This window comes from Leuciscus leuciscus, assembly GCF_965113295.1.
Source record: "Leuciscus leuciscus genome assembly, chromosome: 3".
Classification (NCBI taxonomy): Eukaryota; Metazoa; Chordata; class Actinopteri; order Cypriniformes; family Leuciscidae; genus Leuciscus; species Leuciscus leuciscus.
In genome coordinates, this window is record NC_138727.1 from 63,436,515 (window position 1) to 63,459,880 (window position 23,366).

Genomic DNA, 23,366 nt, shown 5'->3' on the forward strand with positions numbered 1-23,366 from the left:
GGCCAGCAGCTTCGTCGACTCGTCCCGCTGAGGTGCTTCTTCAACAGCGCGGCTTCTTCTCGGATCCAGCGATGTGAGTTGCTTCGCTGAAGGATGAAAAATCAGAGAAATAATGCCTGCGAGCGGTATTTATAGACCTAAGCCACGCCCGTCTCGACGGGACGTGACGCAGAGGGCGCGAAGCGCCCTCATTGGGTCTGACGTCACTCTAGATCTCGCTCGATAGGCTTAAGCAGTTGCCAGCAGACCAGCCAATAGGCGCGCGAGCTGCCTCGCCTATGTCTGTATGCTGCCGCAACGCGTTTTACATTAATACAAAATTAAAGGATAATTTTTTTGGCTTCAGTATTCTCGTGGAAAAGGATTTTCCCCTAGCGTATTCTACGCAGTACGAGAGTATCTCTCGTAAGAGAACACGACATTCACTTCATTACACACCAAAAAACACTTCGACATGGCGACCGGCGGCGCTACTAATGCGAAAGAAAACACTTCAACAACATCATCGCACAAAACAAAAAACAGTTAGACAGTGATGTAAGGCTAATGTCACGTTGCCATAAGGGGCCGTTCACATAGCGCGTTTTTTGCGCGTGCAAATTCATTATTTCAAATGTAGGCGCGCTGCAAATGCGCTCATAATAGAAGCGACACGGCACGCTCGTTTTTTCAGGCGCGCCTCAGTTCATGGTTGCATAGCAATGACAGACGCTACGGGAGAACAAGCGCATGTAGTAAGGAGAAAGTGGTACCGAGAACCGTGGATTTTCACTGGTATTGATGCCGAATACTGAAATTTTGATACCGTGACAACACTATTAGGTAGTTATAAATAGGCTAATCACAAACAGACCTTTTCTACGTTCTCTTATCACTAAGTAGAAAGACGTGTTCTGATAACTTCCACATTCTCTGCTTTGTCACTTTGTGGGGCTTCAGTGTCACATGATCCTTCAGAAATCATTATAATATGATGATATGTGATGCTCTTTTTTTTTTAAGATTCTTTGATTAATAAAAAGTTAAAAAGAACATCATGTAATAATTTCTCTCAATAGTAGGTTAGGGGAGAGCCGGGACAGTTGAAACACTTTTCAGATAAATTACGTTTTCTAAGATAAGGTTACAGATAGATTTTAAATTTTTTAGTGATTAACAACTCACATATGTGTTCTCTTAGTATCATGTGTTATTCGGTACAAATATAGAATGATTTAAGTAAAATTGACTTTGAACGGTAGTTGTGCTTTGGGTGGGACGGATGAAACATAACAGTTTAAACGGCAACTATTCATCTAATGCTTATTTTTGTGAACAATACCTGACAAGTAACTTATGTACATATTGTTACAAACATATTTTGTAATTTATTTTAATTTAAAGGTTCATATTAACCATTTTTTGTTATGTCGCCCAATAAACAATAGGCGATAAGCCTATGCTCGTTTTGTAATCTTTCTAATAGGCTATTTTGACGAATATAGACAAATCCATTTACAATTAATTTTCTTACATTTCTTCCTTGAGTCGTATTGAGTGTTTGCTAGTTGAATAGCCTGTTATTATGAAGAAAACAAGGTCAACCAGAAGACGATAAATTAAATTTATTGAAGATTGAAGATTGGAGAATTGATGATTATTACAGAGATAACATGTGTTGCGTAAATGAAAATGTATTTGCATTAAAAGAAACACAAGTCTAGGAACAGTATATGAATCTATGAACAGTATAGGCTATGACCAGGTTGAACTGGCAGGATGGGCGGTCGGGACGGTCCCGACAGCGCCTCCTGTAAGTTAAACCTCTTTTGCCCTTAAACTAAAAAACTCTGATAATGCACACTTAAGGGTGTGTTGCAGTACTAATACACCTGCCGTATTATCATTACAATGGCACATGAAACAATAAATCCAACTTGTCAGTAAAAAAAAAGTACCGCACGAAAGAATTCACTTACCGCACTCAAAAACAGCTTTGCGGCTTTAACTCCAAAACGGTATAACGTAAAGAAGAAATGTTTCCGCGGGTATGGTAGGCATTGCGTGCTGTACGTGCTAATGAAATTTGACGTACATGACGTGAGTGGTTTTCAAGGAAATCTCAGTGTTTCATCCGTCCCGCGTTTCAATCGTCCCGGCTCTCCCCTACTGTTTTTTCTGTATTTTTGATTAAATAAATGCAGGCTTGATGAGCTTAAGACTTCTTGCAAAAACATAAAATAGTATCCAAACTTTTCACACTCACACATACATATACATGCCCCTGATGAACTCTCTGTACGTCCCTGGAGGTTGGAAAAATTTCTAGGGGAAACACTGTGATATAATATAATATAATATAATATAATATAATATAATATAATATAATATAATATAATATAATATAATATAATAAGAACTGGAGTACTGCATGAACATAGACAAAGTGTTGAATTGTAAATTTAAACTACAAAAATGTAAATGTAGCTCATGCAGTAATCCCATATAAAGGTGCATGAGGCATTTGTTCCCTCTGGACTATGAAGACTCTGAAAATATCAAACATGAAGAAAGTTCCCTGAGAGACAATGACTCTGCTGACTCTCTTACAGCTTTCAACAGGTTATTAGAGTCAGTTGGAAGGGAGTTCAGTCGTTGGACTTATTAATGTTTCCCTGCTAAGTAATACAGCACACTCACTCCCATTCCCTCTGATTAGCCAGTTACTATGCAAATTAGTCTACTAAACAAAAGGCTACAAACTAATCTAGTGGGAAGTCTGCATAAAGCACTAGTGTTATGGATGTAAATATTGTTAGAGGTGTGATGATGAGTGCTCAATAACTGAATCTGGTGTGTTAGATCAAGACCATGATTAAGAAACCTTGATCTCTTTGTCTCTTTATATTTCTCTTACTCGTTATTGATACTGCTGGTGACTGCCACTGCACTCCCATCTTCTGCGATAATAGACAGGTGAGATGTGCCACGGTCAATGTTCTCATCATCATTGCTGGTTTGTTTGATGTCATCATTAATCTTACTCCTGATGTGGTCCGCGAAGCTGTCTGAGGTCATATTTTTTAACAACTGTGAAACAAAATTGACAAAAAAACGTAAAAATAGGAACAGAAAAAAGCTTTGATAAAATGACATCTGCTATAACATAAGTTACTCCTGCTAGATCAGATGTGGCAAAGATACTAAAGACAATTCAGAAATACTGTATTTGAGATCTGAAGTGGCTTAAAGGTAAAGTTCACCCAAAACTAAAAATTCAGTCATTGCCCAGATAGCGACATTGTTTCGGCCAAATCTGGCCCACATCTGGCACACGTGGAAAGATGATCTGGTCCACATGCAGCGTAGAATGACGGCCCTTGGGCGGCTCACTCCTGTTTGCCAGATCTGGGCCACAAGCAGGCCATAGCAATGCCACATGTCAGCCAAGAGCAAAGAAATAAACCACAACTGGACCTTATCTGAGCCACAAAACCTGTGTATATTAAATATGGAGTCATCTCAGCCTTAATAAGCCTGTTAACAAGCAGAATCACTGAAGGAAAGAAGAGAACAGAAAAAGAGCAGAGACACAAGATCTACAACTGACTTCAGACACAGTCTAAGATGAAATCAACTGAAGAGAAAAGAAGACATTAAATCTGTGAAGATCTCAGCAGAGGAGGATTAAACAACTCCACAAACAGCATTACCAGCTTGGCAATTTAATTTAATATTTCAGATGTGCCATTATCACTTTCAACCTATTCAAATGTAAGATTGTTGTAACATAATAATAGAATAAATACTCCTTAGTTCTATAACACTTACAGTATACTTTTTTTTTAATTCCACAAACTTTACATATTGTTCCCTTATACTTACATGTAATTACTTTATAGGTATGCTGTAAAATCATCTTAATTAGGCAGTACTTTACAGACTGTAATCTAAAGCATTACCCATAAAACCCTAAACAACTGAACTACTGTTTCATCAAGACACACTCAAACCTCAAGAATCAGCGCGTAAATCTCAATAATGGTGACATGATTCATGCCGCAATGCATCCTGGGAGCCACTGATGAGTTTGTATGATGCACCCAGAATGCATTGCGGCATGAAGCATGTCACCGTTATTGAGATTTACACGCTGATTCTTCAGGTTTGTGTGTGTCTCAATGAAGCAGTATAAAACTTATTGTACACAGATTTAGTTTTATTTATATGAAATCAGGCTACTACATTGATAACATCTTTATTATCAACAACAAACCACCATACTTTATCACATGTTATCTTGCTATAACAAACACTTTTAACTAGTGATGGGAAGTCCGGTTCTTTTCCGCGAACCGGTTCTTTCGGACAGTTCGTTTCAATGAACCGGTTCTTTTACGTCATCACGTAATGACGTCAATTCTATCATCCCGGCGGATAAATATACATTCAAATAAAGGAATTTGTAATCATAACTTCAGTTAAATAATAGTGCTCATCGTCATAATCATCTTGGATAGGTTTCTTACATTTACGTTTTGAAAATGAACCCTGTAGTAGGCCTAAGGCGATGCGCAAACGCGGATGTTTTACATGTCTTAAAGTGAATAAACTTCATCATTTTTATTTTATTTGTAATTAAATAAACTTACATTTCGCCGAATTCGGCCCCTCATTCAAGTCCTTGGTTCACCCGTGCTCATGTATCAGCACAGCGCATAGACAGTAACACAGCATCAGTTGGCCAAAAGAAAGTTCGGTTCAGAGACGGTGTTGTTATCACGCATGCGCAGTCTCTCCAGCTCGTCGGTTCTCCGTATCGAACGTGTCCGAAAGAAACAGTTCTCGGTTCTGTACTGGTGATCCGAGAACTGCTGCAACAACCAGTTCTTGACTCGAGAACCGCCTGTGTGTGAGCTGAGAACTACTGAAACCTTACTAGGCTATAGCCTTATTCAGTCGACAAAACAAAAAACTTGATGCATATCTATGTTTAATACGTTATGTTTTGATTAACACATTATAAACATTTACTTTGCACCCTTTAAAACCTTGGCAAGAGTTTACGTCAAAAATGTATATTAACTTACTTAGAAATTAAATGATCTGTTCCAGAAAATAATGTTTTAGTATAATAATAAATGTTTAGTTTTACAATCCATTCATTGTGTTTCCAATCTTTAAAATAATACAGTGAAAAGGCAGTAGCCTATGTGATAAAAATGTTTCTAACATGTTTTATTTTGTTACACTTATTGATGTTCAATAAAATACTTAAGAAACATGCATTTCGTCCCTCTGAAAGAATTGCACGCATGCTCAGCTCATCAGCTCATCGGTTCTCCGTATCGAACGTGTCTGAAAGAAACAGTTCTCGGTTCTGTACTGGTGGTCTGAGAACCGCTGTACCTGTACGTTTCGGTAGTGCGCGCATGCTCAGTATCAACTGCTCGTGCTCATCACTTCTCTCAGCACGTCTCAGTTCAGTAAACTGTTGGATTTACTGGAGTAACATATATGCCTACTCCGGGATATTGGTTTATTTTGAGTAGAGGTGACTGTCAGGACTCAGGCATGTCCGAAAGTGAGTAACTTTACTAACTTGTTGTGGATCAGTGCTGACGCAAGACGCGAACTGTTTCGAACGATTCAGTCCGATTTAGTGTACTGGTTCGACCAGTTCACTAAAAAGAACCGGTTCAAAAGAACGATTCGTTCACGAACCGGACATCACTACTTTTAACAGCCAGAGAAAAACTAACATCAAATACTCAAGGCCAAAGAGCCCAACTAAAGCAAACATTTAGATTTACTTTTACCTATTACTTTCAAACAAACTCTATCAGAGGTTCAGTCCTGTGTCTGCTGGGAAACTTCCCGCTAAAACTTTAGAATGTTAGGGGATAATGTTCTGTCAATGTTATCACTAAACATGTTTAAAATGTTTTTATCCTTCCTTTTAGGAGAACATTCTGGTAACAAAAATAAAATTAGCTACAGAAAACATTACAATAACATAACATAATGCCCTCAAAACATTCATAGAACAATAGCATTTCTAGCTGGGATGAGCTCATATTGTGGCCATAGTTTGAGCACACACTGAGAGCGCTGTGAGGTTACACTTTTAGATCACTGTGAACTCAGATTGCTGACGGAATGACCACATGGTGACATCACTGTGAGATCAACGTGTTGACTGGGTTCTGACCACGACAATCACAACATGATTCAATCGCATTAGTTTGATGTCACTAACTGCAGGTGTTTTCAGATCTTGTGTGTGTCATGTCACTGCTTACATCACATTTGGTTCATATATGTGGTAGGGAACGTTATCAGTGAATAAACACGTAATTTTCAATCTGATTCTCACACAAAGCTATTGTATGGATTTAACATTTGGAAAAAAGTGGACAAGTCATGATGTTTGACAAGTCATCAAACTTTTATTCCTTTATTGAACAGGACAGTGTAGATGAGACCAGAAACAACATGGCAGAGAGAGTGGAACAGGATCAGCAAAGGATCCTTAGTCGGGACTCGAGCTGGGGTCGTGCTATATGTCAAACCGCTGCCAACAAGGCTATTGATCCAACATCTGTGCTACGTATTTGATGCGTTTGGAGCTTGAAAGGTTCACACTGAACTGCTATAGTACACAGCAAAACTCCAGTGTTAAATTAACACTCCTGGGAGTACATATGAGACCACACTTGTAGAGTGTAAAGTGTTAAAATATGAGTGTTAAATTAACACTCAAGAGTGTTAAAGTTAATGAGATAATTAAGTGATTAATTGAGTGATGATTGATCATTATTGAAGACACCTGATGTTAACAAGCAGAATCACTGAAGGAGAAAATCACAAATTGTAAGCCACCGTTATGGTGATGAGTGTTTGCTTTAGTTGGGCTCTTGACCCTTATATTATTAACTTTAGATTTTGTTTGGTTGTTGTATCTGAGTTATAACTGCCAGATGCACAAAGAAAAAAAAGTGATCTGATGGTGTTGGTTATATTATGACAATCATCATTTGAACTTGATCACTGAACTCATATTTCTGACTTAGATTTATGTTGTTGGTTACAGCATAACTGTGATTCTGCATAAATATCCAGAATTTTAGATATAATACAAAGGACTTCTTAAAAGTTGTTTAAAAAAAAAAAAAAATCTTTCTTTTAGGCACACACAGATGTCAAGATTCAGTCTATGCATCTCAACAATGGTGACGAGCAGAATATTCAATTAGGAAAAGTAAATTACATAGACAATTCAGATCATAATTTATTCATACCGCAATGCATGATGGGAGCCATTAATGAGTTGTGATTGGTGGCAGCCACTGCAACATGCTTTATTATTGTCACCATTGTTGAGATTCACAGGCTGATTATTGATGTCTGTGTTTCTAAATAAATTCATTAATTTGAAAGTCTTTTGATCAGAACAATGTCTATTAAATATTTTGGATTACATGAAAAATACTGAAAATCATATGCTGTAGAATCACAGAGCTGCTGTAATTAACAAATCCAAACTATCTCAATAAGTTTAGTTTTTCAGATCACAACATGATTATGTCAAAACATAACCAACACCATCATGTTGCCTTTGGCTTGCTCAGTTGGGGATATTTTGGGGATATTTAATTTAATTTTATCAATCAATAAATTCTTCTTGAAACAAACTTTGTTGTATTATTTTAATTTAATACTGTGAAGCTGCTTTGATACAATCTGTATTGTGAAAAGCACTATACAAATAAACTTGACTTGACTTGACTTGACCATCAGATCACATTTTTTCTTTGTTCATCTGACTGTTATAAATCAATAGCAACAGACAAGCAAAATTTACAGTAAACATGTAAAGGTCAAGAGACCAACTAAAGCAAACATTAATCACCATAACGGTGGCTTACAATTTGTGATTTTCTCCTTCAGTGATTCTGCTTGTTAACATCTGGTGTCTTCAATAATGATCAATCATCACTAAATTAATCACTTAATTATCTCATTAACTTTAACACTCTTGAGTGTTAATTTAACACTCATATTTGAACACTTTACACTCTACAAGTGTGGTCTCATATGTACTCCCAGGAGTGTTAATTTAACACTGGAGTTTTTGCTGTGTATAGTATGGAGGGAAAAGTTTCCCCATCTTGTCTTTTTGGGGGCCCAGATTTGTTATTTTTTGTTGAATTATCTCTTTAAAACCCAAAGAATCCATAAAGTTGAACTCACCTCAGTGATGTTTTCAAAATATGGGTCTCCCAGTTTATTCTTTTGGGCATCAGCCAAGCGGAACGCCTCTATCATACGATGATACATCAAAGTCTTGTTGTCTCTTGTGGACACACTGCTGCTTGAGATGTTGTAACCTGAAATTACAGTTGTTTCAACTGCTTACACACAAAATCCTTACTTGTCACACAGTGTCTAAAACCTGACACTCACTCAACAGAACCACACACCAAATCTGGAAAACCATACACTAATTATTGTATTTACTATGTGTTTACCGTGAATTTTTCAACATCCCTCTGCCAAATACTTTCAATCTTGTACAGAAATGTACATAGTTTTAGGTTTTGAATAACTGTGTGTATATCCAAAAAATGTAATATTATGAGAAAGGTGTTTCCCCAGCAAAATCCCCAGTGTTAAATTAACACTCCTCAGTGCACATATGTGTCCAACTACAGGGTGTTAAAAATGAACACTGAAGCAGTGTTGAAGTTAATGCGATAATTAAATGATTAATAAAGTGATGATTGGCCATTAGTGGTGACACCTGATGTTAATAAGCAGACTCACTGAAGGAAAGAGAAACAACAAGAACAGAAAAAAGAGAAAACATTAGAACCACAACTGACTTCCAGTCATTACACATTATTGCACTTATTTTTACCAGTTTGACTTTATTTCTGTCATACATCTACAAAAGTTCTTGAGATTCAACAGAAGTTTAGATGGTAATGTTTTATGGAACTTTTCGTTTCAAGTCGCCATTATGGTGATCAGTGCTTGATTTAGTTGGGCTCTTGATCCTTTACTTTTTTATTGTTAATTTTTCTCTGACTGTTCCAATATTGTGTTTATAAAGCACATTTGTTACTGCATGAGAAAACCTGTTCACAATGTGTTTTTTTTATGATGACATTATCATCATGTAGTGTCCTGATGTCATTCAGAGTCTAAGTCTTTGACTATATGCTTGACGTTTCATGTTAGTATTGGTGATTGTATCCTGAGATTTTACAGTTTGAGATCCAACAGCATATGAATCTCAACAATGGTGACAATAAACAAACTAGTGACAAACAGATCAACTCTGAACATCACAAAACAAGCTACTAAAGTCAGAACAAAACAATAGCAAAATAAAAGGAATAAACAGGAAAAAACCATGAAAATTACAGGACAATTCAGCTGCATAATTTATTCATGCTGCAATGCATGTGTTTGATTGGTGGCTCCCATCATGCACTGCAACATGAAGCATCTGTGTGATTGTCACCATTGTTGAGATTCATATGTAGATTCTTGATGTCTGTGTGTGATTCTAAATCCTTCAAATTATTAAAGCACTGCTGGAATTAGCTACTGTAATGAAATATTAATAAATATCGTCATCGAAACATAACCATCATGACCTGAGCTGCGTTTCCCAAAAGCATTTTAAGCCTAACTTGATCGTAGAATAATTGCAACATATGATCTGTACAATCAAATGTACGACTGCTTCTGAGTTGGAGCAGTCATGAATAGCCGGGACTCGAATTTGGGTCTCCCTAAGCACAACAGCGCTACAGGTCAGTGCACTTGCCCACGAGGCTATCGGAGCCAAACACAAGTGTATATTACAAATTGCACACTTTATCTTCAATAACAACTGGACATTAATAGACAAATAAGACTACACTTAGCTATGCTTTATACAAAATACTATTGTATACTATAATGTATTTTGAAAGTATACTTTCAATGCAATGATCATTTCCAGCATACAGTTAATATATATATATATATATATACACTTTTAAAAAATAAACATAATTTTCACTCCAAGTATATTTTTCTAAAATATAATTTTTGAAAATATAGTACAGTACAATTATTTTAAAGTGTGTAAATAATTAAAAGCGTGATGCTAATATACTTCTAACATATTTAAAGATAGTGCAATTTTTTTGTTAGTATATTTGCAATGTACTATTGAAAAAGGCAATATATTTAAAATACAATAAAGTATACTTTTTTTCACTAGGGTGAGTCCTGAAAATAACTAAATTATGTGTGAATGTAACTGTATAAAGGACTTAAATAGGACTGACAACCTTATTCTGGTGCTGTGTGAACATTGTCATAGACACACACTCACTGACCTTTGAGAATGTTGAGTATCAGAGCGAGTACAGGTCCACCGAATGGAGCATCAGGAGCATGAAATGTGTAATTCTCCACAGTAAAGTTTAATGCATACTCATTCAGCACTGGCTTATAATCCAGTAGGTCCTTACGTGTTATATTGCCTCCTGTGTAATGAAAGATCACAGTTCTTTTCACACTGCAGGACTATCTGGGGTAACATTCAGTCACTGCTGTGTTCACACTGCACGATGGATCGGCAACAGGAGGTTTCACACTGCATGACTTTACACAAGATAGAATCGCAGACATCTTCTGCTTCTGGTCCGCAAACTACGTTTCACAACCAAACACACGCGAGAAGTGATCAGGAAATAACGCAAGATCACGCGTGCGTGAGACAGGAGTTCTCGCACGACACTAAAATTGCTATTAAAAATGATAGCCAGCAAGAAGTTTGTGATCCAAATTGTCTGTGCGCTGATTTGCAGCAAAAAAAGAGGAAGAAAGAAAAAAGGAGGGAATGGTTGGGGAGACGAGGGGAGCAAGGATTGCGTTTCTGCAAAGAGAGTTGGGGTAAATAAATCATTTTGCAATGTGCTGATGTTCAAGCAAATGGTTCTGCTTTGTTTCTGTTTGATATAATTGTAAATATATATATTAAAATACTGATATTCTGGTCTATAACTCCTCCCCGAACTTCCCGCTGTCCTGTATCTTGCTCTCAGGTCATCGCCGATGTAGTTTTCAGTCAGAAAACATTCACACAACAGGGTTTTGAACACATTCACACAGCAGGATTTTGAATCGCCGACAGGTCCAGATATTTAGCATGTCAATCACTAAATTATTAAATTATCTCACGGGCGTCAGCGACTCTCTCAGATCACGTCTTTGATAACTCACACTGCGTGACATTTTTTAGTGATTGTCACTCGCGTGAACGAGCACTGATTTGCCTGTGATTTCGGGCATTTGTCGAGGATCTCGCAAAACCTGTTGGCGAGTGAAAATCGTGCCTAAAATCGTGTAGTGTGAACTCGACATTAGATGAATAAAGCCAAATTTAAGCATGAAATAACCTGCAGCCTTGATATCATCCACTATAGTCTGAGTTAATGACCCATTATAAAAGACATCTGCATCTCCTTCTGAGATCTTCTCATAGGTGTCAGCTAGTTTGGGAAAACTTATAGTGTCATTTTCCTTCAAGAGTGTTTTATTATCTGATTTATTGCAAAAGACTTCACTGGAAAGAAGAAAAAGAAGAACAGAAGATCATTCCATAAATTAAAAGGCTAATGCTCTAGGGAACATGCTGTAAGTAGAGATTTATAATATTATAATAGTGTCAGATCTGTCTTGTAGCGTCACTGGTGGCTGTTGCAAGGAAGCGCACAACAAATGAGAATACCAATAAATAGTCTTAAATCCAACAATGAAAGCAAAAACACAGGAAAACAACCACTCAATGCTGACGAGAAAGAACAAAGAACTGAACAAAACAGGGAGTACTTATACCAGAACTAAACGAGGGAACTAATGAGTTAATTAACGATAAACAGGTGAAGTGAATGAAACTGACACAGACTAGAAACTATGTCAAGTGAAGAACAAACACAATGAAACAGAGCAGTCTCCTGACAGTAGGATATTTGCCATTGAGAAAGTTTTTTTTTTTTTAAGTAAAAAAAAAAAATAGTTTTATGGTTGTTCACAGTTGACTTGTTCTTACCACAATGCTGTATTATTCAGAATTGTTTCATTAGTCTCCTCGATGGCATCAGCCAAGGCCTTGCCAATCCGAAAACCATCCTTTGCCAGCTCTATACTGGGCTCAAACAGCTCCTTCCATGGCAGTCTCCCGTGTCTTTTGTGTGCCTCCCAATAACCACGCAGTTCTCCTGGCACAGCGATATACAACCCTGGCATAAGATTCATATAAAACAGATAAGTCAAGTCATTCAATGGCCAAAAAAAAGAAAAAAGAAAAAGAATCAGAGACATCACTTAGCTGTTTTAATATGTGGACTAATGTGCTTATTCTGAATCTGCTTTAAAACCTTAACGGAGGCTGGATTTGGAGATATGTAGATTTATGCTGGTTTACCTGGTTTTTCTTTCTTGTAGTCATCTGTGGCATTGTCAAACATGTTCTGTGAAGCATTCATTGGAGCGGTTTCTCTGGCATTAATTGTCTCCACCTTTCCTGAAGGTAAAAGCATGAAACTTTGAATTTAACACAAAGATGTGGCCCAGTGGTCAAGAGGTTGCAGTGATTCGGCCAGATAGGACACTGAAGAATTTAAGAATCTAAGAGATCTTTAATAGCAAGCTGTTGTGCAGCTTAAAAAGGGCAGTCATATACAGTATGTTGCAGGAAGCCACTTCTTTAATGATTCATTGTATCTGCTGAATGGCAAATAACATCTGCATCACCTTAAGTTTGTTTAACTAAGGACACTGTTTTTCAGCTCAGCCCCAGACAATCTTCAGATACTGGACATTAGACAACATTTAGTAACTCAAGATGTGCTTTATAAAGATGAACACTCATAGGAGGTATGTTTTTTGTTTCTTGACACGTAGCCGTTGTGGGAGTTTGATTTAAGTCTCTCAAAGCCTATATCTGTACCTGTTGATGCATTGTATATGGTGAAAACCACTCCTCCTCCGATGCCCATGCTGTGGGGATTAACCACACTCACACACAGCAGAGCAGCAATAGCAGCATCAACTACTGAACCTCCACTCTTCAACATGTCACTGCAAACACAAAGAGCTCTGTGTCAAGTCAAGTGAACTTCATATTATTAATGCAGACTAGGGTTGTGCCTCTATAAATGTGGCTCTTTGTAATCGTACTGTACCTCCCGAACTCAGAGCAATTCCCAGCATCCGCTGCCACTGCTGCTTTAGCATAGCAATTAACAGAGCAATTCTCAGCATCCGCTGCCACTGCTGTTTGAGCATAGCAATTAAAAGAGCAATTCTCAGCATCCGCTGCTCTATCATAGCAATTAACAGTGGATGTCAGAGTGGGTCTCTTAGTGAGTGTCAGAGAGAGTGTCAGAATGAGCACCAGTAAAACCACTGCAATCACGATGGCAAACCAATATCTGAAAGTAAACCACCAGAGTACAGTTTGAGAAGTTTCATATTTATTCATTACACACAAAAACAAAACAAAAAAATCTAATGTTTTGTGGTATCATTTTATATATTTTGTAGGCTGAGATTCGCTTATCTCTTACTTATATTATCAACTGGCATACCTGAAAAAAAAAAAAAAAAAAAAAAAAAAAAAAATCACCTGATCATCTTTGTTTCTGGCTTCCTTTGTTACAAATGATGTGTTTCGGTAAAAACTGTTTCAAAAATCACTAACTCACGTAAAAAAGCCAAGAGTCAAACTGCCCCACTAAAAGAAAAACTGATCACCATAATGGTGACCAAACATTTTCAATAAAACATCAACATCTAAACCTCTGTTAATTCTCAAAAAGAGGTTTTGTTGACGTCTGACAGAAATAAAGTCAATCTGGTTAGTAATAAGTAGGGGTGGGACGGATTGCAGTTGATCCGTGATCCATACACATGTGATTCGCAGATTAACTGCTAAATTTAACCATCATAAACTGAAAGTTTATCATTTGGACGTGTTATGTCTAGCCAATTTACAAATTCAAACAATTTTAAACGTAGAAGAACACATTAAAATCCCTCGTGTTAAATTTAACACCGCTCTGTGTTTACATGGGAACCACCAGCAGGGTGTTAAAAGTAACACTGAAGCAGTGTTAGAGAGTTAATTAGATAATTAAGTGATTAATTGAAGACACCTAATGATAACAAGCAGAATCACTGAAGAAAAGAGAAACACAAGAGCTACAACTGACTTCCGGAGATGAAATCAACTGAAGATAAAAGACGACATTAAGGGCCCTATTTAACGATCTGAAACGCAAGTATCTTCGTGGGCGGATCCGACGCAAATCTAAAATGGGTTTGTCTGAAGTAGCTACATTACTCATAGGTGTGGTTTGGGTGTAACGTGAAATAACAGGGTGTCTACAGATATAAACAAGTTCAATTTAAGACTTTTTAAGACCTTTTTAATGCCACTTTGAATGAAATTTAAGACCAAACCTGTGATGGAAATACACATTATATTACATGTGTATATGTAATATTTAACCTAAGTAATTGAAATAATTTAATATTCGCTACTTGTTTATTGAACTAAAATCAATGTAACATTTGCAATCGTGAGAATATTCAGCAAAATAGCTCCTGTCATGTTATGTTACTCAGGGTTTTCCTGGCTCAAAATGAGGCGGAGGTGGTAAAATCCTAATAATGTATTTTAATAATAAGATAATTAAATTTGTATTTTTTGTAGATCACCATATAGCCTAATGTGTTTCCCACATTATTTTTGTGGGTGGAGCTTGGTACCTCTAGGGGGGTCCGGGGGCATGCCCCCCCTAAGAAAATTTTGTACATTTTAAAGATAAATTCATTAATCTGGTGCACTTTGAGTCACCCGAATCCACTGTTAAAAATAGATAATCCACCCGCAACCCACCTATATTATTTTATTTAGATATCTGCATCTGATCATCACATTACAATTATTCAAATTCTTAGTGTTAAGCATGATAATATGGTAATATCACACTGAAGTAGGCTGATTTAAAATGAACATTTATTTATAATAAAAGATAAAAAAAAAAATTATTTAAAATATTTATCTTCTTTTGGCAAAATTGCATTTCCTTAATAGCCTAAACAGAGGCTTTACTCCCTTCAAACTTAAATTGTCAATGTTTCATTACATCACTGTTTGAAAACACTCATTTTTTGTACCTTTTATTAAAGGGCATTTTCCCCCTAATTTTATTAAATGTATGCTCCATCTTTCATTTCAAATTCTTAAATTTGATCAATATATTCAATTAAAATAATAAGACACTAGGCTGTTACCAATCAAATTAAATAATTTACATTGAAAAATTATAACTGTATTAAATGAGATTATTTTAAATATGTTTGAATATACAAATAAGGAATGTTGAAAAGAATGATACTTTATGAAACTAACCCGCCAGTAGGAGGCGGCAGGTGACCGTCTTAATGAGCGAGTCATTGAGTCATTCATTCAAACGATTCGTTCAAACGGCTGATTTACTCAGAATGAGGCAGTTTATGAATGGGTAATTGAATCTTTGACTCAACCGATTCGTTCAAAACGTTGAATCATTCAGTAATGCAACAAGTGTTGCTGTGAGATGCGTTATGGTTCTGCTGTGATCTTTGTTTGGAACTATTTTCGCTGCTGAAACAGAACAAAAACAGTCATTGCGTCTAAAATGTAAGTGACTTAATTTTAACTATTTGTTTATTGAACTTATGAAATCAGTCTCGGTTTCAATCTTGATGTCATTCAGGCAAACAGCTCTCTGGTCGCGTGTAGCCTAGGCTATATATTGTTTCTTAACTATAAAATGTTATAAATAACTGCACGAGCCTCAACAGCGCAAAATTGTTACCGTCAGTACATTAGGTAGGCCTATATTATGATCAACTATAGGCTATCGCAAAGGTCATATTTCATTATCAATAGCTGTTTATGTAATAAAATCTGAATCATTCTGGCGATTCGATGCTTCACTTGACGGACATTAGGTCCGTCAGACTGGAGACATTTTTGCGGTAACGTGACCAGAAATATTTAAGACCTATCGAATCTGAATTTTAGGGCGCTTTCACACTGGCAGTTTAGTGCGGACCGGGGCACGGTTCGCATGAAAAATCGCTAATGTGAACGCTGTCATCGGACCCGGGTGCGCACTAGAGTACCGAACCCGAGACTACCTGGAGGAGGTGGTCTGAGCTCGGTTGCTCCCGAACCGTGGTGCGGTTCGCGTTAATGTGCAAGCAACACGGACTCGGGTGCGCGCTTGTTCAGGAAGTATAGTATCCCGCGCATGCGTATCACTGTCGCATCAGTGAAAAATCTTCTGCGAGCAGTAGAAACACGGCGTCCCCTGGATATGTGCTGAATTACACCATGTAATGAACATAAACGTAGTTGTCTCTCACTATGTTGTGCATAATAGCACCAAAAAAACAGAGAAATTACAGCTATGCTCAGTCGAGTTGTATTCTCCATGCGTTTTCCGTGTGCGTTTGCGATGACGTAAGATCACTGCAAACGCACCTGGGTTCGATACAACTAATTGAGTGTGAAACCAGACCAACGCTGCGGGGGGCGCCGGGAACTAGCGCACTCGGGTTCGGACCGCAGCAAACGAACCCAGTGGAAAAACGCCCTAAGACATTTTAATACTTTTTAAGGCCTTTTATTAGGAAAACTTTATTTTAAGACATTTTAAGACTTTTTAAGGACCCGCGGCCACCCTGAATAAACCAATCAGAGCCATCTCGCGTTGTGCACACGCTATACATTATGGCCAAGCATGCACCCTTAAAATAGAATCTGAACGCGGAATTGTTTTCTGAAACTGCAAAATAGCACCAGGGAATGTTTGCGGCGGAAAACGCCTCTTTTCGCTGAACCGCCCCCGGAAGCGCAAGTTCATTCCCTAATTTACAGACGCGCGTCTGTGGCGGGAAAAGTCTGCTGTGTGTCGGGTGCAAAATAGGAATGATACATGCGTCGGTGTACAAAGTAAATTGCGCTGGGTGCAAGATAGGGCCCTAAATCTCTCAAGATCTCAGCAGAGGAGGATTAAACATCTCCACAAACAGCATTTCCAACTCATAATTTTTTTGGATTTACAACTATATTTAGACATTATATTGTGCACTAATATGTGATAATATGGGATAGCATCCAAACACATTGTCAGCAAAGACATCATTGAAAAGTGCAACCTTTCATAAAGGCTTATCTACACCTTCATACATGCACACATACATATATATATATATATATATATATATATATATATATATATATATATATATATATATATATAATTTTTTTTTTTTTTTTTTTTTGTACAGTTCATGTAATTTTAACCCTCTGAGGTCTGAGCTGTTTTCTGGGCTCTGGAGGTGTTCTGACATGCTCTGACATTTGTGTTTTTTTCTGTTACTAGTGACATTTTCATGGCTAAAGTCTAATTACACTGTATTTAGCACAAACTCTGCTACAATAATATATCAGCAGCATGTATGTAAAAGTTTGTAGTTTTGAGATAATGACATTTATGCGTGGTTTGTGAAAATACAAAAAAAAATTCTCACTGAAAAAGGCCATGAAACCCATACTGATTATTTCTTCACAATACTTTTGAAAATTGTATGACATAGCCTAGAATATTTGCTCCAAAACTATGTGAAAATCACCCTGACTGCTCATTCAGATAAAACAATATATTGATTTAAAATTTCTAAGACGTGTTTTGTGTGACAAAGCCATATGCGAAGAGGCGTGATCATCTCATGAATATGTAAGCTTTTCACACCTGAGAAAGACAAAGACACTCCCCTAACTGCCCTATTAGGAGCGATCAGGCCCTGTCATTCAGAGCAACCTTGCACAAAGAATGAGGAGATTTTAAAAAGAATGGCTTTTAGATTGTTTGGATTTATTTACAACACAATCCAAAAATACAAATGACAAAAGAGCACATTGAAAACAATGATCCAAAGACAGAGACCTTTGTGACATTCCTAAAAACATTGTACATACCTTTAATTTCCAAGGTGTTTGATTTACCATGTTCATATACAGAGACTCATGTGAATGTTGAAGTCAGCAGGACTCAGTTGCATCTGGTCCCTGAAAGAAAAAAAAAAAGAAAAAACTGTGAACATACTGATATCAAGAGAAACTATAGGGCTGCACGATTTTGGGAATAGATTTTAGATTTTTCTGGTTAAAATTTCTTTTTAAAATTCACAGAATACACACACACACACACACACACACACACACACACACACGTTTCCAACAATATATAATGAACACCAGGTTTGTTGTGCCTTGTAGGCATAGGCTACGCAGTGCTGCATAAAATAATAATAACAATAAATTAAATCTTCCAAAAGATTTCAAGAACAACTACGCTAGAGAAAAATATATTGATTATCATATGTTACTTCAAATGTTTCCATTCGTTATGATGATATGAAACGAGATAATAGTAAAAACATAAAGCCTGATGTTTGGTGCATTTTTCCTTTCAAACGCAATCGCGCTCCAAACTATGATACATTAAAACCCACAGCGCTCCAAAATATGATACATTAAAACGCCCTCGCGCTCCAAAATATTAAACATTATGGTTATACATATCTATGTTTGAGCAGATATCCACAAACAGTATTTAACAGGAAACACGGGTCTAAATAGTATAATATTCACCATATATCTAGCAACAGTTCAACTGCAATGTGAAGTTTATGCAACAATACCATAAACTAATAAGTAAGAATTTCTTACCTTACATCTTTCTTGTCTTCAAATCGCGTTCTTCTTCTTCTGAGGTAAATCCAATGTAAGCTCAGACGTGTCTTCCAAACTCGACAAAAAGCAGAGACTTGTGAAGTGTTTTGGTGTTTTGTGTTTGAGGTAACGAGGGCGTTCGCGTTCCATGTGGAGATTTGCATGTGAATCACTTTTGCACGAGTGGGCGTGGTCGAATTAAAAAGTAATTAGCAAGCGTTTGAGATACTGGACATCCTGTTGGTTTTATACAAATTACTTAAACAGAGAATATTTGTTTGCAGTTTGAATCCGATCATTTAAAAGTACACACTTAAATGTGTATAAAGGTATATGGCTCATAAATGTGTGAGAAGTATTCGCTGAGTTATGTTTCAGTTTATAGACGTGCTCAAGAAAAAAAAGTTCACCACGACGGAGAGGCAGAACGCACACCCTGTTTATTTTCTTTATTTTACAAAAGCACAATGTTTTGATTTGATTGTAAGTGGACACATACAAAAGTAGAAATATCACAGATAATTTTTTTATATTTCTTTTTTCTGTATAACCATAAATGACGGAGTAATTTAAGTTTATGTTGCTGCTATGTGAAAAAAATCCAGCAAAACGCGTCGGCGCGTTTCTCGACCTCAGAGGGTTAAATAAGATTACTAAAGCAAATAATCTTCCTTTTTCTCACACCATGTGCTCCTGTGACCATGTGTCAGTAAAGGAAGTGATGGGCTGCGTTCAGCCCCGACAAAAAGTTGCAAAACGGTTTTTAAACTGAAACGATGGTGCGTTGAACACCCTGTTCTGATGACGCAAGAGTTGCACCTACGGCAGCTGAGAAGGACATTCTTTGTGTTCGTTTTGAAGAATTTTCGGAGCCTGATGAAATTGGTATAAATCCGTGTTTAATACTGCAAAATACGCTCGATATTACAGTCACTTCCCTTACCGTCCAGAATAAAAGAGAACATCCCAATCGAGTGAAGGGGTTTGTGGAAACTATGGTTCCTACATATTGTGATCCAACATTTGCCTCGCATTTCAGGATGAAAAGACAAACATTTCAGGTGAAGGATAATACACTTCTTACCTCCAAGACTGTGTTATGATCTTTATGATCTTATTATTTTTATTGTGAGTATTAGCCTTATAATTGCTGATTACTGTTGATATATTTTTACTATAAAACTCTTACGACAAACATGTCTTCTAATATCTTCAATGGTTGCGTATATGGAACGTACTTTACTTGGACCCATTGTGCGAGCTGTCTCTCTAATACTGTGTGGTTTATATACATGCTGCTGCTGATTGGTGTTGGATGGTTACTCCCACAACTTACTGGTCTGTTCTTTTGTACTTTTTTGACCATTCTAATTGGTTGCAAATTGCAATCATTTATAGAAACATGTACTGAACATGGGGAAAAAGAAAACCTCCCTTTGCCTGAGGGCAACGCTTTGCTGTAGAGGGATATGTGGGGGGGAAGTAGGCTATATTTAATAGGCTACTCAATCAAAAGATTAAACAAGCCAAGTATACTTAAGTTACTTAATTATACGATTAAGTATTATCTTGATAAAAAAAATTAGTACATGTAGGTCAAATATACTTAGACTTTTCTGTCAGTATAAGTCAAGTTCACTGTAAAACCTTGTTGCCAGTAATTTATTTCTAATTTAATTATTTATTTTATTTATTTTATTTTATTTCTGTCATACATCTACAGAAGTTCTTATTCTGAATTAACATAAGTTTAGATGTTGATGTTTAATTGAAAATATTTGGTTTGAATTCACCATTATGGAGATCAGTGTATGCTTTAGTTGAGCTCTTGACCCTTGATTTTTTTACCATCGGTTTTTCTCTGACTGTTTAGCATGCCACATTTGTTTTGGCAAAAACATTATGATAATCATTTTAAATATATTTCTGAGAACTACATAAAAAGTAGACTGAAAGTATACCTTATTATTCGTTTAAAATAAGTATATTAATGGCACACTTGAATAAACTTCTTTTTCGTAAGCGGAAGCATGTGTTGATTTTCATTTCACTTCTCTATTAAAGCAAACATTAATTTAGGCTTGTTTCAACAGGGTTGGAATTGATCAATATTAATATAAAAATGGAAAGAGATTCACATATTGGTAGGGGTTTCACATAAAAAAATAAAAAATCTAAATAAACTAAATCAAATGAAATTTGCAAACAATATACCTATTTTTCATGATGTCCTAAAACTGATTTTCTCTTCTTGTATAGATGGATTTATATGTGTAGAAAAGTGGACTGGACTGATATAATCTGTAGAATAAAAAGAAAAAATAACAAGGGTTTTAAATCAATTTAAACTTAAAATATTATAGTGATTGACCAGACAAACAAGATTGCTCTTCATATTTGTGTAACCTGTAATTAAACCCTGTTTTGAGCTTTTAAAAGTTTAACAAATGTAATCTCACCACATTCTACCAGTTATTCTAGAACAGGGGTGCCCAATCCTGCTCTGCCGATCGACTGTCCTGCACAGTTCATCTCCAACCCTAATCAAACACAGATGAAGCAACCAATTAAGGTCTTCAGGATCACTTGAAAATTAAAGGCAGGTGTATTTGATTAGGGTTGGAGATGAACTGTGCAGGACAGTCGATGACAGGAGCAGGATTGGGCACCCCTGTTCTAGAACAATGCATTTCTAAAATAAAAGTTTGACTAAACAATAGCATGTGTTATAAGAACATATTTGTGTCAGCGGTATATTACATACATTTAGGAAATATTTTAGCAATATATCTCGACAAGCTACACAAACAAATAGTAGTCTTTAATTCTACTTTGTGTGCATCAGAAGGACACAAACTACAAGAAGAAGAAAAACAAAGAACAAGTGTGTTATTCTAGCTAACAATAATATATGTAGAAGCTGATATATCTTACTGGTGTCTTTTATATCCCAAGTGATCTTTAAGTCTTGTGTTGTAATCCATGTAGAGCAGAAATAACAAGAGGACTTGTAGACTTCCTCCACAGGCTATGTATTTGTATAAATTTGTTTAAATTATGACCTATCCGGTTTGTGCAGTCTGATCCTGTTTGAAAAGTAATGTGACGACAGACTTATAAAAAAGGTTTCACTTACGTTGTGTTCTAGCAAGCAAAACGCATTACTGCACTTCTCAACATTGCATTTTGGTTGAATTACATTACAAAATGTTTTAATCATTCTAGGCATTACTGCATTCTAAACAAAAATGGTGCTAAATTGCTCTAAAAGTGGTTCATTGGCTTGTAATCATAGGGGAAGCCCTTCAAGTGCTGTTTAGCACCAGTGTTAAATTAACACTCCTCAGTGTACATATAGGTCCAACTACTGGGTGTTAAAAATGAACACTGAAGCAGTGTTGAAGTTAATGAGATAATTAAGTGAATAATTAAGTGATGATTGGCCATTAGTGGTGACACCTGATGTTAATAAGCAGACTCACTGAAGGAAGGAGAAACAACAAGAACAGAAAAAAGAGAAACACAAGAACTACTGACTTCGAGCCATTACACATTATTGCACTTATTATTACCAGTTTGACTTTATTTCTGTCATATATCTACACAGGTTCTTGAGATTCAACAGAAGTTTAGACGGTAATGTTTAATGGAATTTTTCGTTTCAAGTCACCATTATGGTGATCAGTGTTTGATTTAGTTGGGCTCTTGACCCTTTACTTTTTATAATTAGTTTTTCTTTGACTGTTCCAACATTGTGTTTATAAAGCACATTTGTTACTGCAAGAGAAAACCTGCTCACAATATGTTGTGACCTGATTCACTGATGTCACTCAGAGTCTAAAGCTTTGGATATATGCTTGATGTCTCATTTTAGTATTGGTGATTTGTAGCCCTGAGATTTTATAGTTTAAGATCCATCAGCAATATGAATGTAAGGACCATCCATTGGCCCAACGACGGAATCCAACGGCCTGGCGAAGGTTTAATGCGTGTATGTCTTTTCAGCGCTTCAGTGAAGGTCATTTAAATTATTGGAATTTAGTTTTAGTATTACTTTAGCTCTATGCGTAATCTGACTCCAATTTCAAATGATAATCAAATTTAGATCGTGTTTCTGATTAGAAAATAATCATAAATATTGATTATGAATTAATTTAGATCTTTGATTATTCTGGGCATCTCATAATTTCAAATATTTGTTCATTACGGACCTAGTGTCGCTTTGAGACGTCACGTCGCGACTGTGCGCTCACGATCACAAACTAGCCAGTCCTGAAATAGTCAGAGGGTGCAGTGCAAGTATTTTACCCTATGCAGCCGCTCACTGCAGACCCATAGGTGTAATTTTTTATAATAGTTGCAGCGTACAACATGCTAAGTTAGGGAATAGTCAGAAATCAGAAGGTCTTCCTAAGATGTGCCCCATGGTCCATTCATAGTGGCTTCAGTTTGATCTATCCTGGACAAAGATTTGTGGAAACACCAGACTGCACATTAATCTACTGAAATGAATGATTTCTGAAACTTC

At 36.6% G+C, this 23,366-nt stretch overlaps 2 protein-coding genes across 3 annotated transcripts in view; both read right to left on the reverse strand.

Moving 5' to 3' along the window:
• Positions 1-21,898, reverse strand: part of LOC309495423 (glutathione hydrolase 1 proenzyme-like) — a 32,112-nt gene extending 10,214 nt beyond the window's left edge. The window contains exons 1-11 of one of the 2 annotated variants that reach the window (XM_082165203.1): positions 21,773-21,898; positions 21,053-21,139; positions 13,343-13,478; positions 13,230-13,291; positions 12,995-13,125; positions 12,470-12,568; positions 12,095-12,284; positions 11,442-11,608; positions 10,377-10,526; positions 8,233-8,369; positions 2,897-3,069 (exon numbers count right to left, since the gene is read on the reverse strand). In XM_082165203.1, the coding sequence (XP_082021329.1) occupies positions 2,897-3,069; positions 8,233-8,369; positions 10,377-10,526; positions 11,442-11,608; positions 12,095-12,284; positions 12,470-12,568; positions 12,995-13,125; positions 13,230-13,291; positions 13,343-13,478; positions 21,053-21,063 (1,256 nt within the window). In that variant the 5' untranslated portion in view covers positions 21,064-21,139; positions 21,773-21,898. Of the gene's footprint in view, positions 1-2,896; positions 3,070-8,232; positions 8,370-10,376; positions 10,527-11,441; positions 11,609-12,094; positions 12,285-12,469; positions 12,569-12,994; positions 13,126-13,229; positions 13,479-21,052; positions 21,140-21,772 lie in introns of both variants that reach the window. The other variant, XM_082165202.1, reaches the window with a different exon arrangement.
• LOC309495406 (polymeric immunoglobulin receptor-like) overlaps positions 1-23,366 on the reverse strand; it is a 46,769-nt gene that overhangs the window by 11,070 nt on the left and 12,333 nt on the right. The gene's annotated exons all lie outside the window — the stretch shown is intronic.